At 49.7% G+C, this 15,594-nt stretch overlaps 1 protein-coding gene across 12 annotated transcripts in view; it reads left to right on the top strand.

The window, feature by feature from the left end:
* The window catches only part of LOC119712585 (mucin-16-like), a 47,277-nt gene extending 43,289 nt beyond the window's left edge, over positions 1-3,988 (top strand). For all 12 annotated transcript variants that reach the window (XM_038163989.1, XM_038163981.1, XM_038163988.1 and 9 more), the window contains 6 exons: positions 237-400; positions 492-556; positions 1,218-1,393; positions 1,493-1,537; positions 2,272-2,351; positions 3,325-3,988. In XM_038163989.1, the coding sequence (XP_038019917.1) occupies positions 237-400; positions 492-556; positions 1,218-1,393; positions 1,493-1,537; positions 2,272-2,351; positions 3,325-3,423 (629 nt within the window). In that variant the 3' untranslated portion in view covers positions 3,424-3,988. The remainder of the gene's footprint in view (positions 1-236; positions 401-491; positions 557-1,217; positions 1,394-1,492; positions 1,538-2,271; positions 2,352-3,324) is intronic.
* The last annotated feature ends 11,606 nt before the right edge of the window (positions 3,989-15,594 follow it).

The following is a 15,594-nucleotide window of genomic DNA, read 5'->3' as shown; positions in this document are numbered from 1 at the left end:
TGAACTGCTCACCACAACTTCAACCATCTAGAGCTAAACAGACCTTCAGCTTTTTTTCCCAGTGTGCATGCCAAAGAAATGAATGGCCTGGAACATTTGGAGTTTCCTCTCAGACCCCAGTGAAACTCAAGTTCTGCCAATCTAAGACTTCAAGATAAAAAGCTGCAGCTCAGTGCTGCTTGGTAGGAAAGCCTCCATTTCTCTCTGCTAGAACTTAACTTTCCTCTCCATTCCAGCCTTGGAACTCTCAGTTGAGGCAGCAACTCACAAGACACCCCTGGAGTCTGGCAAAGAAAACTTTGGAATAAATTTCCGAATCACCAACCTTCCCTACTCGCCTGAACTGCAGGACTCCAGCTCCCAGATGTACCAAGAGAACAAAGAGAAGATTGAGAAAGAGGTGAAATGAACAGCAATAGCTTGAGCTCCCTGTCCAAAGAATGTGTTAAATTAACTCAGCTTTCCTCAACTGTTTTGTTTCTCCCCATCAGCTCGAGGTATTCAGGAGCAGCCACCTGAAGGACCAATTTGCTGGCTGCACTGTGGAGAGCTTTGGGTATGTCCAGTGTTTTCTGAAGCCCCAAAAGAGCAGCTCAGGAAGACGTTTAGGGTGTCCACCCCTCCCTGCAAACCTCTGTGCCCCTAGAGACACATGGGAGTCACTTCATTCTCCCTCACTCACTTTTGCCTTTACCACAAAAGGTTTCTGTCCAAACAGAGCTGGTTTTGTTTCGGTGCTTGCAGAGCTGTCTTCATGCATGAACAATGCCAGGGTAGAGCAAACACGTTCATTCTCTCATTTAACGTGTTCAAATAAGCTCAAATTCCACTGAGAAACAGCACTGACCACACAACTGACCAGCCTGAGGACAAAACCTGCCTGTGTGAGGGTCCTCCAGCTGCTCTTTGGAGGAACAAAGCAGCAGAGTAGATTTAACTTTGAGAAATAGAGCTGATTTAACTCTTAGAAATAGAGTTGATTTTCCTCTTAGAAACAAAGCTGATTTACCTCTTAAAAATGCCTTGCTGGGGATTAAATCAGTGGATGGATTTCACAAGGCTGCAGGAGTTTTTGTCTCACCCAGAACAAGCTGCTAAAAGTGATCCCATCCCAATAAAACATCGCTGGGACATCTGCAAACCTTAGGCTCCAAATCCCTCTCCCTGCCCTGCTCAGCTCTGTTCCATTTTCTCTCCTCTCTGCTGGCACCCTCCAGGCCTGTCCATGGCAAAGGACACACAGAGGTTGCCTCAACCTGCAAGTTCACCCTGGATCCCCTCTCAGGGACTTTACAAGAGCAGGAGGTGTTTGAGGAGCTGAAACTCCTGACCCAGGGCTTCACCAGGCTGGGCCCCAGCTACGAGCTGGAGGAGCAGAGTCTGGTGGTGGAAGGTGAGAGCTCCTGGGGGGACATTTTGGGGAATTCGTCTTAATTTTGTTTAAATCAGCTCTAGAATTGCATTCCTCATCTGTCCCACCCTTCATTTCCAGGTTACTCTCCACTCAAGACAGAGGAACCAGAGTCCAAAAAAACTGGTAGGTGGTTTTTTTGGCAAGGATTGACCTGACAGCCACTGAATACTTGAGCTCTAATAAATACTTGAACTCTGATAAATACTTCAGTAATAAATTAGATCCATTCCAAGCATTAGATGTCTTGGAATGGGTCTAAACCTTTGGAAAATACTGAAAATCCAAGGCTCTTGGTAGCAAACAGCAAGTGCCACGAGCCTGAGGGGAATGGAATGGAAGGACAGGCAAAAGCAGCACAGTTTGGGAACTGTTTGAAAACTCTGGCATCAATAAATTTTGATAACTGCAGTATTAATAAAAGACCAGATATGGTTTAGCTTAGCTCTAACCCCAGAACAAACAGGAGAGAGAAGAAAAATACCCTGAATTGTGCCTTTCCCATGCACCACAAACACTCTGGTAAAACAACTACAGCTTTTGCTGACACCCTGAGCCCTGTCCCTGTCCCCAAAAGAGTCCAGAAGCAGTTAAGACAGAACTTCCTCACTCTGAACATCCCAGAGCTTTGTCACTCTGAACATCCCTGGAGTCAGCTGGGGCATTCTGCTCCCTGCAGTGGCATTCAAGGTTGTGGATCCCAGAGCCCTCACTCCATTTCCCCTAATTTCTGTAATTTGCCCTGGCCTAGAGGGTGTTCAGCACTTCTGAGCTTTGCCAGGGTGAGATCTCCCTCTCACAATCCCACACGCAAGATTCTCTAAACCTGACATGCTCCTTTTTTTTTTTTCCCTTTTCAGAGCTTCAGTTCTGGGCCATCATCCTCATCTGCCTTTTCACCCTGCTGGGCTTCGTCCTCCTCCTCTTGTTGTGCTTCCTGGTGAGTGTCCCCTTTGCTGTCCCACATGTCCCTTGTCTCCTGCAGAGCCACAGGAGGGACACCCAGACACATTCCCAAGGATCCCCGTGGGAGCAGTGCCTGGAAACAGCAAAAAACACCCCAAATCCTTCACTCCCTTCCAGCTCTTCCAAGCACTGGGGATGGGGAAGGGAATTTAGAGTCAGCTGAGCAGATTTTTAGAAAAGGAAGCAGAATTTTCCTTCTAGAAAAGCAGCAGGATCCTGACTGGCACTGGGTTCTTGCAGAGGGAAAAACACAAACCCAAAGGTGAGGCCAACACCAAGATGAGGAGCAGGAATTAGGGAATCCACAGGTGGAAACAGGGAATCCTGTGCAGCATTTCCTAAACCTCTTCCCTGTCCAAACACCTGCAGGATGGGCAGGTTCCAGGTGAGGGAGCGCCAAACCCAACATTTTTAACAGCCTGTGGGAACCACACTGAGAATTTTGTCCTCTTTAACTACAATAAATATAAATTATAAATTATTTCAGTGCTTTTAACCTACAGACTGCTGCAGCCTGGCAGGGCCATGCTCCAGCTGCAGATCCTTGGAAAAGGCAGAGCAGATCCTCTTCCCACCTCTGGTAGTGTTTTGATGGGGAACAACACCTTAAAAGCACTGCTTGAAAACACTGCTTTGCACCAGCTGAGGAGAGGAGCTAAATCTACAGACAGCAGGGAGGTTCAGGAGACAAAATTACAGCCAGCAGGATTTAGGAGAGGAAACCCTTCTGCTGCAGAGCTGCCTCACAGCTTTAGGCATTTTGGGATTTTTTATTCCCAAAATCCCTCCCTTTCCATCTGGCAACGTGATTTGGGGATACCTAATGGTGGGCAGAACATGGATTCAATATTTTTTGCCATTAATTTTGGTCTTTTTTTGTCATTAATTTTGTTCTTTTCCCATTAATTGCGTTCTTTTCCCATTAATTTTTGTTCTTTTCCCACCAGGTGCTCTCCTGCCTGAGGAGAAAGTCCCACCTGTACCAGGTGCAGCAGGGCCTGTATGGGTTGTACTTCCCTCACCCGAGCCCCGGGAAGGTTCACTGACACCTCAGCTTGGTCTTCCCAGACCTTTTCGTCCACTGATGAAGGAAAAATAGCTATAAAACCTAGAAAATATTTCTTTTATAAATTATTTCAGCGTTTTCTCTTGCCTTGAGACAAATCTTTGCACTATTGCCATGATTCTTTTCATACTCCAGGAAACTGCCAACAGTGCAGGTGCTGAGAAAAATATTTTTTTAAGCACTGCAGTGTTTTATAGAAATATAAATTTTATATAAATATTACACAACCAAAGGAAAATAAAAACTACCAGGAGCTGCAGTTTGCAAAGCCCTTCAGTGTTAACGTCAGCTTTCTGAAAATAATTATACTAATTTAGAGATTTTTTGGGGACTGACTGTTGTAGACTTAGCAACCCCACCTAGATTTTAGCTTTTTCACCACTGAGCTTGAAAAATGTAAATACCTTAAGTTAATTCAAATATTTAATCTATTTATAATTATGACATTATGATGTAAAGAGACCTTGTTAAATCTGAGTGTGACACAGCCAGGCTGTGTTTTTTGAGATTGCTGCCAATTTCAGTTCAATAAATGCCACATTTTATTGCCATCAAATTGTGTTTCCTCTGTAGCAGCATTTTTATTATCCCAAATCAGAAACTCTGCAGAAATCCCAGAGGTTTTGCTCCTCAACTCCCACCCCACAGCACAGGATCTGTTTTTAGAGTTCAGCACCTTTTTCTGCCCCCTCTCACTCAGAATTGCCCCAAAACCCCCAAGTCATGCCCCAATTTCCATGGAGCACAGGACTCGGGGCTGTTTCTCTGCAATTATTTGATCCTATTGTTAAATGAACTCCCTGAAAGTGAAAGCATTCAATTAGAATTAACAAACCCACGATTAGTCATTAATCCTCCCACTGCAGGCAATGTTTCCGCGCAACCAAAGTGGGTTTTGCTTTCAAAGCCAAGCCCCTCCAGGGCAGGTCCAACCAGTTCACCCCCAGCTCAGAGTTCTCTTCGAGGATTAGGATCTGTTTGCTCACTCCAACAAAGGACTTGAAGCACCAATTATGTCAGCAAACATGATTAAAAGCTCTCAGAGCTCTTGCAAAACATCTCTGCAGTGTCCCTGTCACCCTGAGTGTGCTGAGCGTGGCTGCCACCCTGTGACAGGGACATTGGGAGGGGGAAGGAATTCCCAGCTCCCAGTCTGTCCTAGAGAAGCTGAGTGACCAAGCAGGGCTAAGAATCATAAAATCCTGGAAGGAACCCTCAGGGATGATCAGCCCAGCCCCTGTCCCTGCACAGGCACCCCAACAACCCCACCCTGAGCCCCCCTGAGAGCTCCTGGAGCTCTGGCAGCCTTGGGGCCGGGAGCATTCCCTGGGGAGCCTGGGCAGTGCCCAGCAGCCTCGGGGGGAAGAACCTTTCCCTGAGCTCCATGGCAAGCCCTGGCACAGCTTTGTGCCATCAGAGCAGCAGCTCCTGCCTTGGCAGCCCTGGATCTTCAGCTGACTGTCCCAGCTGTGCCTCAGTTTCCTTCCCCTGGTTCTCCTCTCCCCTGGGGAGTCTCTCACTCCCAAAAAGCCACGAGTGAAGCCAGCTGTAGAGATGAGAAGCTGGCTTGCACTGGGAGAGTTGGAAGGGCCTCAGCACCTGCCCCTTCAGGGAGTCACACACTCAGACCCCTCGGCCACCTCCTGCTCTCAGCACCAACCCAGCATCGCTTCCCCGGGCCACAATTCCATCCTGCCCCACCTTTCATGGAGAGAACAGGGGCAACCTGAGCTGCTTGTCCAGAGCAGGGTCTAGACCACCCAGCCCCAGCTGGGATTTACAGCTCCATAGGCAAGAGCTCATCCTTCCTGCTCACCCCCCTCAGTCCTTCCTCTAAATAATTAATCTAATTGCATCTCATCAGCATTTCTCCACTGGGAGCCTCATCCTGGGGCAGCCAGGAGATCTCCACCATGCCCAGCCAGGATTTTAATTAGGGAACTGGTTGTTTTAGCAGCAAATGCATTATTTTGTCAGTGGCAATCCCTGAATCTACTGGCATGCTTTGGTGTCACCTGCATGGCTTGGTGCCACCTGCAGGGTTTGGTGTCCTCTGCAGGGTTTGGTGCCACCTCCACGATGCCAAACAGCCCAAGGGACGCCTACCTGTGCTCAGCCAGGGCAGCTCAGCCATGCCAATCCTCCAGCAGGGTGACACGTGTGGCTCAGGGAGGGCCACTTGGTGTCAGCGGGTGGTCAGTGCAGCCCCCGGAGAGTGTCCAGCAGGATCTCACAGGACGTGCTGCTCCCTGCAGGGAGTGAGTCCCCTCTGGGCCAGGGCAGAGGCGCCCCCAGGGACCCCCAACACCGGGGTTGCCAGGGCAGGGCTTCCACTGACCCCACCCGGACCCAGGTGATGTCACAGGGCCCTCGGGGACGCCCCAGCCCCAGTGGATTCCATGGGGGATTCCAACCCCATGGGATGTGCTCCTGCCCCAGGGAACTGTGCTGCCCCGGCCCTGCAGGGACACTGGGGTGGGGCTCCACATTCCCTGCCCTGCTCCAATGGCCCCAGGAGCACGCAGGCTCTGGGATGACCCTGGCAGCCCTACAGCACCAGGACACCTCTCCCGGAGCAAGGGAACCATTCCCAGAGCTGGCCCAGGAGCCAGGAAAGGCCCTGGGCACTGCACAGAACGTGGCAGGGCCGTGGGATGGGGCAGGGGTGTCACAGGGACAGGGCAGGCGGCAGAGGAGAGGCTGCAGGAATGAGGGAGGGATGCAGGAGGGAGGCCAGAGGGATGCAGGGAGGAGGGGTCAGAGATGCTGGAGGCACCTAGCAGGACACTTCCCCAGGGATTTCTGACTAGCAAAGAGTGTTTAGTTCTCAAACAGACTCCAGGTGATCACTTCATTCCCCCTGAAACTTCCAGAGAAAAGCAGTTTATTCTCCTTACAAAGCCAGTCCCAATCTGAGCTTTCTGGAGGAAGGAGCAGCTCCTGGGATCCCCCAGAGCCACATCCAGCCCCACACAGCCCCTGGTGCTGCCTGCCCAGGGCTGTCCCCGTGGCTGAGCTGTGACACCGTGTCACGCAAACCACGGCGCCGTGGAGCAAAGAGCTGCAATTTATTTCCTGTGAGCTGCAAGGGGAGCCACGGGGTGGGACCAGGCACACGCCAGGGTGTTACTGTGCATCCCCGGTGTCAGCTGAAGAATCACACCTTTGTTTTTCAGGCTGTTCCTTTTTCTGGTAAAGGCTTATCATGGTCAGGGCTCTTCTTGTGCCTTGGTCATCCCTGCCGTGGCCACAGCCCTGAGCAGGCGCAGCTGCACTGCTGCATTTACACCACAGCTGGCACAGCTGCAGCCCTGCAAATCCCCTTTTTCCTTCTTCTGCTACTGCAGCAGCTCCTTTCCCTGCAGATCCACCCCCAGCACCCCGTGGGGATGGAGGCAGGAGCAGGGGGTTCATCTCTGCTTTCTCCTCTCCTTCCCCACGAGCTGGGAGTGCCCTTGGAGCAGCTGCTCTGCCCACTCTGTCACATCCCCTGTGGCTGCCTGGGCACTGCCAGCACTGCTGGTGATCAAACACCTCCACCAGCTCTTTATCTTCCCTTTCCCGTGGAGGAGGATGGCTCCTTTGAGTATTTGGGAAGAGGTTTCATGGCAGCAGTGATTGCCACGGGGCTTTTGGGGACTGTGAGTTCAAGCAGAATCAGAGCCCTCCCAGACCTCTGTGCCCTGTCCCCTGTGCTCTGTGCCCTGTCCCCTGGGCTCTGTGCCAGCACTGGGGCAGCTGCTGTGGTAAAACCTGCATGGAAACACCCACCTGGTGCTCTGTTGAGTCTTAACTTCTTTTTGCCAGGGTCAGGATTAAATGCCCAAGATGGTATTTCTTGTTCAGACTCAGATGTTTTTTAGTTCTTATCTATGTTAGTCTCACAAACCCTGAGTTCTGCAGCACTTCACTCTAAAATGAGCACACAAACTAAAAAAATTAAGTCCCATCTCTCTCTCTACAAGGCCTTCTAAGGGTAAACTGTCCAATACTTTTAACCCAATAACCAACTGCCCATGGGGGAAATGTGGACTTTTAAATCCAATTACACAAAACCACCCAAACCCATGGAGAAGAAGGTGAAGAAGAAAGTGAAGAAGAAGGAGAAGAAGAAGAAGAAAGAGGAGAAGAAGAAGGAGAAGAAGAAGAAGAAGAAGAAGAAGAAGAAGAAGAAGAAGAAGAAGAAGAAGAAGAAGAAGGAGGAGGAGGAGGAGGAGGAGGAGGAGGAGGAGGAGGAGGAGGAGGAGGAGGAGAAGAAGAAGAAGGAGGAGGAGGAGAAGAAGAAGAAGGTGGAGAAGAAGGACCAGCCTCCACCCTAAAACCTCCATCCTGCTTTATATATATTACTATATTCTAAAATCTTCAACTCTTAATTTTCCACCCTATGATGTTACACACTTCTATTCCAACTCCACACCCACAATCCCAGTTCAATCATTCCATTTTGGAAGACTTCTCAGGTCAGTGCTGTGTTCTCTTGGGGGTCAGTGCCTGTCAGCACAGAAAGTCTGAAACTCTCAGCAGCCAGGGCTCCAACAGTGCTCAGGGTCCCTGCACATCAATGTGCAAATGGGAATTTGGGGACAAGGGCACAGCCCAGCAGGATGCCAGGGGCTGGAGAATTGGCACAGCCCAGCAGAGTGCCAGGGGCTGGTGCTCAGGTTCCCATCAGGGACAGCAGCACCTTTGTGCCACAGGGATTGCTCCAGCTCCAAGCTGACAGCAGCTCCCAGGTCACCCTGAGTCCTTTCTGGTGACAAGAAGCAAACACACCCTAAACACATCCCCCTGCAGCACCTCCTGGCTCAGCCTGCAGGGCCCAGGGCACTCTCGGTGCTCAAAGCCCTTCACTCCTCATCACAGAAACACTGGGTGTGTTTTTAGTGGGATGCAAACCCCCTGATCCATCAGGGAGGGGAGAGAGTAGGGAGAAAGGCATGGTGTGATTTTTGAGGTCACTCAAAACATTGAGGTAATTGAGTGGAAAGTCTTTTTCTGCTGTAATCTCACTCTCCATGCCAGGTTGTTGATGCTGTATTAGAGAAAGGCAGTGTGTGTGGGAGGTGTGAATTAATGTTACCACACTGGGAAGGTGGTGACGACTGGAGATCTCACAATGATGCACATCAGGCTCCCTCCTCAACAGGGCTGTGAGCGAGTGCAGTGGAAAAAAAAAGGGACATAATTGATCTTTTAAGAAAGAGCTGTGAGACACCCGCGTCAGCAGATGCTATTTCAGAGCACAGACACTCACCTCCTCTCTCCCAGGACAGGTGTTAACCTTTAAATGCAGCCTTTCCACTCTCTTTCCTTTCACTCACGGATTCTTGGGCTCTTTTTCTGTTCCTGTGAAGTTGTGCAGAATTTTGGGGCTCAAACACGAGTCTCCCACTTCTCTTCCACGCTGAAATTTTAGATTTCACAGTGGTGCTCACCAAAAAGGATTATTTTGTCCCTGTTCCTTCAAGGCGTGGCATAAATAATGCAACAGCATTTCCATTCCCTTCTGGATTTGTGTGTTGCTCTTCCTTTTTCTCCTCATTCTCAAGGTTTTTTCCTCCCCTGCTCCCCACTTGCCAAAATCACTTGAGTTTCCCCATTGAGAGCCTGTGGCTGTCATGTGCCAGGAGCTGCTCCATCCACATCCCCCACACCCCGTCCCTGTGCTGCCACAAGCTTTTCCAGCAGCAAAATCTCCCTGTGGCACCCAGGACTTGGACATCAGCCTTATTTCTTGTCCTTCCTGGGCCAATTCTCCCAGACATGTGGCTGGAGCTGAAGCTCCCCAGCTCAAGGGCAGCTGGCCAGGAGCAGCTCTGATCTCTGTGGTGAGCAGGGACAGGAGGCCAGCAAGGGCTGCAGCTGTGCCAGGGCTTGCCATGGAGCTCAGGGAAAGGTTCTTCCCCCCGAGGCTGCTGGGCACTGCCCAGGCTCCCCAGGGAATGCTCCCGGCCCCAAGGCTGCCAGAGCTCCAGGAGCGTTTGGACAGCGCTGCCAGGGGGGCTCAGGGTGGGGTTGTTGGGGTGCCTGTGCAGGGACAGGGGCTGGGCTGAGCATCCCTGAGGGCCCCTTCCAGCTCAGGATATTCTGGGACTCTGTGGATTGTTTTAACACTCCTGGCATCCCATTTTCCCCAGTGTTTCCAGTTCAGGCGCTGAGGCAGGTCTGGAGAACAAGGGCTCTGGGTCACCTGTCCAGGAAATGTTACTCATTTCTTCAGCATTCTCAACACCTCACAAAAAAATCACCTTTGGGCACCTGCAGGGTTGAATCTCTTGGGGTTGAATCACTGGGTCACAGGATTCTCCCAGTCAGGCTCCAGCACCAGCTGGAGGTGGTGTCTGGGAGTCCTTGCCCCAGTCTGCCGCCCTGCCAGAGCGCCCCTGCTCAGGGGAAATGAAAGTTCCTGTGCACGTCCTGTACCCAACCTGCAGCAATTCAGGAGAAGTGGGATGAGGCTGAGCCTCCTCGTGCAGCCAGCAGCTCCCCAGAGCCAGGCAGGACCGGGGGCTGAGCCTGGGGAAGGACAAGAGGTGCTTGGGGAAGGTGGAGAAAACCCCAGGGGGAGGATCCCTGTGCGACAGATGAGTAATCCGATGGCTATCTCTCACGATTGAAAGGTGAATATCCTGTATATTTGTTAAGAGAAGTTTTATAGATTTATAGTTGTGTTTTACCCCCTTGTGTTGTTGTCAGGGGGTGGCCTGGGTTTGGGACAGTTGGGAGGGTGGGATTGTTACTATGGCAGCACCTGAGCTCCAATCGAGATGTCAGAAAGCAAATTCCACCACTGGACAGGGAAGAAGGAGCCAGTGGACAGAACTCTGGGTGGGGCTAAAGGGTTAAAAGGCAAAACCTCCATTGTGTGGGTGAGCACATGGTGGGAAAAATCCTGTGTCCAGGTGCGGTAATATTTTCTCTATTCAGTCTTCTGTTGTGTTTTTGATAAGTTTTAATAAACCTTTTACGTTTTTGGAAGTGAGTATCATTTCTCACACCAGGGATACCGAAGGGAATTGTGCAGCTTGTCACATCCCAGCTCTGCTTCCCGAGGGAGGAGCAGGGGTGGAGGGGGATGTGCAACCCCCCCAAGCCAGGAGGAATCTCTGTGCTGCTCCTCATCCTCCCACTGCCACTCTCTGGGCATCCAGCTCCCTGTTTATTTGCAATAAGAGGATTTAGTGATCAAATTGCCTTTTAATGCTGAAGTTGCAGCCTCTGCTTCAAAGGCATTAAGAACAAGAATAGGTTTTTTTTCTGATGAAAGTGCCTGACTCACTGAGAGTTCTCAACTGCTTCTTTAGAGCCAAGTGTCTCAGAAAATGAGAGAGGAAGCTGCTGTGAGAGGCTCAGCTCTCAGCACTTGTCACCAAATGTCCCCAAAGACTCCCCTGTCCCACCCAGCGGAGCAACCCCCAGCTCTTCAGGATTTGGGTCAAAAAGATTATTAAAAATTAAATCGTTACAATCCCACAGTGTTTGATTTCATAGCCCCACGCAGGGCAGAGCATCAATATTTGCCCCCTAAATCCAGCTCAGCTTCTGAATTTTGGTAGCGAAGGCTGAAGAGCAGCGGCCTCCAAGGGGCACCTGGGCTTGGTTTGAGATTCAGAAATGAAATAATTATAGATAATAAGTGGTACTAAATTAAACCCAACCCCGGAGTGTTTACAGGAGGCGAATCCCATCTCCCAAGTGACATCCAAGCTGTGGGGATGTGGTCAGCGAGGTGCTGTGACAGGTCCCACCTCAGCCCCTCCCCAGGGCGGCCACACTCAACATCCTCTGCATCCTCTGAGCACCACCAGCAACCTCCAACCACTGAGAAAACAACACCTTTTAACTGAAATCTCCCAAATTCTGCCCACTTTGGCAGGGAGACTCCTTGTTCCACAATGAGGGGCTCAGGAACTTCAACCCTGTGCTTGTGCTGCTCCCACAATGAATCACTGAGTGACAGACCTGTGGCCACCGGGGCTCTTTTTCTGTTCCTGTGAAGCTGTGCAGAATTTTGGGGCTCAAACACAACTCCCCCACTTCTCTTCCGCGCTGAAATTTTAGATTTCACAGTGGTGCTCACCAAAAAGGATTATTTTGCCCCTGTTCCTTCAAGGCATGGCATAAATAATGCAACAGCATTTCCATTCCCTTCTGGATTTTGTGTTATGATCTTCCTTTTTCTCCTCATTTTCCAGCTTTTTTTTACCCACAACTCTCAAACACTGAGGAATTCAGGAAGGTTGTTTATGCCACAGGGAAATGCAGAAACAAGTAGGAAAATTACTTGGGTTGTATTAAAACTTTCTAATTTTGTCTAATTTGTGAGACCAGGTCAGACTGGGGATGAGTCCTGGTTCTCCTCAGGTGTGTCTCCCATGGATGCATTTCCATTTGCTCCAAGGGCTTTAGGGAATTAATAAAATCATGCCAGCCAGCTCCAAACATTTCCTAGAAAGGTAATTTTATCCTGAAAAAAGCCCCCAGTTTTTTCAAGTAAATTCCAATGCAGAGATTCCTCTCCTTTAATTTTGGTCACAGAAATATGACCCAAAAGTGCAACTTAAAAACTAAACCTTTGACATTCAGCAGGGTGGAGGGAGGGAAATGCTGAGAGTAAGAAAAACAGGATCAGATCATGCCTCTTTCACCTGCCAGGGAGGAAAAAAGGAATTCCCTGAGCAGCTGTAATTGCTGAGGAGCAGGAAAACCTTCTGGGAAGGATTTTCCTGCCTGGGGAGAAAAGAGAGCAGAGGCAGCACATCTGGAGCTGGGGGTGACCAGGAGGCCACATCTGGATGGCTGCTCTGACATCCTGTGGCTGCATTCCAGAGGAAATCTGGGGGGATCAATAAAAGCCTTAATTTTTTTCCCTCTGATCTCTTCCAGAAGAGGAACCTCTGGCAGCTGAAGCAGCGACTTTGTGTCAGCAGAAAATATTCCCAATTTCTGACACAGGAACCAAACAGAGATGGCACAGCAGAGAGAGGCTCAGGGCATCCCAGCCATGGGAAGGGACAATCCTGGAGCTCAAATTCCAGACCAGCAGAGCCTCCTCAGCAGGGTTTGGTGGCTGTGGGGAACATAGCAGGGGTCTCTCCTGCTCAGAGATGCAACAAACTCCTCACACTTCTTGTCCTGCTCCATCTGTAAGGAAAAATCTCCCCCTCTGCCTGGGCAGTACTTCCCCCTCTCCCAGGGTGCAGAGAATAAAGCTCCACTTCCCAAAAGCTGGGCTTTGTTGGGCCAGAGCAGCACTTGCAAATAGGAAAAAGTTGGAAGGGACCTTAAAGTTCATCCAGATCCAACCCTCAAGCATTCAATATTGTCCCCCACACCTCTGTGACCCTTCCAGCTGTGCACCAGATGTGTGGGGAGTGTTGATCTCTGAGTGCACCAGGGCTGAGCCAGCCCTGGAGCTCTGGGTCTGTGCGAAGGGAGGGATAAACCAGCAGGAAGAGCAGACAATTCCCAGGTTTAAACACAGTAAAGCAAGAATTCTGGGGAGACTGAGGGGATTTTCACCCAGAAAAGTGACATTTGGGGTTGTAGGTAGACTAGGTTCACATTTCAGGCCAAGCCATCAATAATTGAGGGAGTTTGGGCAGAAAAAAAAGCAGAAATTAAGACCACACAACCCTGAGTGAGGTCTGGGGAGTTCAGCACAGCTCTACCTCAGCCTCCTGCAAAACAGAGAGGGGGAAAGTCAGGAAAAAAACACTCCTGAGCAGGGCACTGGGGCTGTGCCTGCTCCAGCAAGCCTGGGCTGCACCAGGCCTGAGGAGAAATTGGGTGGAGACCCTTGGGCCACTTTGTGGGAGGTTTGGGGACCAAGGCTGAGCTGGGAGCAGTTTTTAGCCGTTCCTTTGCCCCACCCAGCCCAAACACCTCCCAGCTGTGATGATTTTTAATACCTGAAAAGAACAAAATCAGAACCAGGCCAGCTCAGTTCACCCTGGAGTGCTGCTCTCTGAACAGTTTTGAGGTCAGGGAGTTGCCAAACCTCCCCTGCTCCCTCTGATGTTTTAACACTTGCCAGGTTTGAGTAAAGCTGTGAGAAATGAGAGCTTGTGGTCTTCAGGAGAACTGAGACCACAAACCTGGCCTGGGATGAACAACTTGGTTGCATCATTCAGCAGGTTCCTGGAGAAATCTCTCTGTTTCTCTTTGTTTTCTGCAACAGGGACAGGAACTTTTAAGATGTGATAAGAGAAAGATCAAAGCTGGAAGGCAGCTCCATAAATCTGAGTGTCCTGCACCCAAAATAGCCCAAATAATCCCTTCATCCCAACACCTTGCTGTGAATGACTGCACATGACAAGGATTTGGGGGGGGGGAATAAGGAATTTAGGCAGCAACTCCCAGCTTTTTGCACCAAATTGCAAAATCTGCTTTGTTCTTTTTGCAAGCCAAAGGATGGAGCTGCAGTTGAGGGGACACAGGAGGCTGAGGTCACCCCAGGGGGTGGTCAGGGGGTGTCTCCAGACCATTTCCCCAGCTCTGTCCCAGCCTGACCCTGCTGTGGAAGGACGGATGGACCTCACAGACATTTTGAGGTTTATCATCACAAAATCCCCATTGGATAAATCAGGCTGAGAATTCCATGGCCATGCACATCTCCAGCCCTGAAGTCCAACAGGCACCAAAACATTCTCCTGTGCAATTTCCTCTGCACCCAGCAGCTCCTGAGGTGCTGATCCTCTGTTCTGTCCCTTCCAAAACCAGGAATGTGGGTGGGCACATAAAAATCCTCCACTACCCTTAAAACCCCCTCCAAACACCTTTAAAATACCCTCCACACCCCAGCTTTTCCAAAGGTTTTCCAACCTTGCCCAGACAGTGCCTGAACAGCCCTGGGGTGACTGAGCCAGGCAGGAACTGGGACCAGTTTGCACAAAGGAGGGGATTTTCAAATGGGGAGGGTGTGAAGGAGAATATATATCATATCTGCCCCTCTTGTTTGAATTATGATTGACAGATGTATATATATATATCACATTTCCCCCTCTTGTGTGAATTATGAATACTCTTTTGCCTGTTTTGTTGAACTTCTGCTGGATACACTGAAGTAGATCAGGTATAAATATTATGATGACAATTAGTACATTTGTGTTTATTTTAAAAAGTTTTCTTTAAATTGGTGTAAGGTTTAGTTAATCAAATAGATTATTTAACTATGATCTTCTTTTGACTTTGAGTTTGGTTATATTTCCTTGTAATTGCTGTATGTTCTTATGTATGATTGAATGGTTGGAGAGATTCATACAATATATTTTATCAAAGTCTGTATACTTATGTCTATATACCAACAATATAAAATTAATCCTTGTTTTGTGTTGTAGAGTTGTACGTCTTACACTTTGAACATTAGTTAACAAATTGTTCAGTGTAAGAGAAATGGTATGAATTGTTAATTAGTTAACAACTTAGTTTACTAAATTCCTTCAAGACTAGGGAGATACAGGGAGGACAAGGCTCAGCAGGAAAGGGACAGGTCCAAGAGCAGGCCCAGCAGGCAGGGAGCAGCTGATAAGGCCAGCAGAGATAAGGGGCAGAAGAGCTGCCTGTGGTCAGCGCTCAGCCAAACCCCACACTATCTCTGTGTAGGAAACAGCAAAGCCCGGCCTAAACCCCAGTCCAGAGGCTGTGACTCACCCCAGGGTCACAGCAGGTTCACCAGGAGCTCAGAGAAGAGATGCTGCATTTCCTCCCCACTCCTGCCCAGCCAACCCCCTCCCTGTGCAGCCCCCCCAGGCTGGGATTTGGGAAGAACCCCAACCCTCTGCCCTGCAGGGACCCCAACAGCTCCCCCTGAGCTGCAGGTCAGGCTTGACCCTGCTGAGCTCCCCTGGGATTTGATGGTGCAAACACCAACATAGGACATGATGATTATTTTCTTTCCCACAAAAAGCCCAACCCACTTTTCTACAAGTGCTTCTAGGAGTGATGAAACATTAAATGAAAAGGATTCTGTGGGATGGGAATGGCAAAATTCAGTTTGATCTGAATAGTGTCTGCTCTCCTGGGTGAGAGGGACCAGGATGCAACGCAAGGTCCAGCTCATTTTCAGGTGGTTAATGCTGCTTGTGCTGTATGGTTTGGAATTTTCCCTTCAGGTTATTTTATAATGATAGAAATAGAACCAAAATTAAAT

Source organism: Motacilla alba, chromosome 28 (genome assembly GCF_015832195.1).
Source record: "Motacilla alba alba isolate MOTALB_02 chromosome 28, Motacilla_alba_V1.0_pri, whole genome shotgun sequence".
Taxonomy (NCBI): Eukaryota; Metazoa; Chordata; class Aves; order Passeriformes; family Motacillidae; genus Motacilla; species Motacilla alba.
Note: the sequence above shows the minus strand (reverse complement) of the source record. Positions and strands in the feature narration are given on the sequence as shown.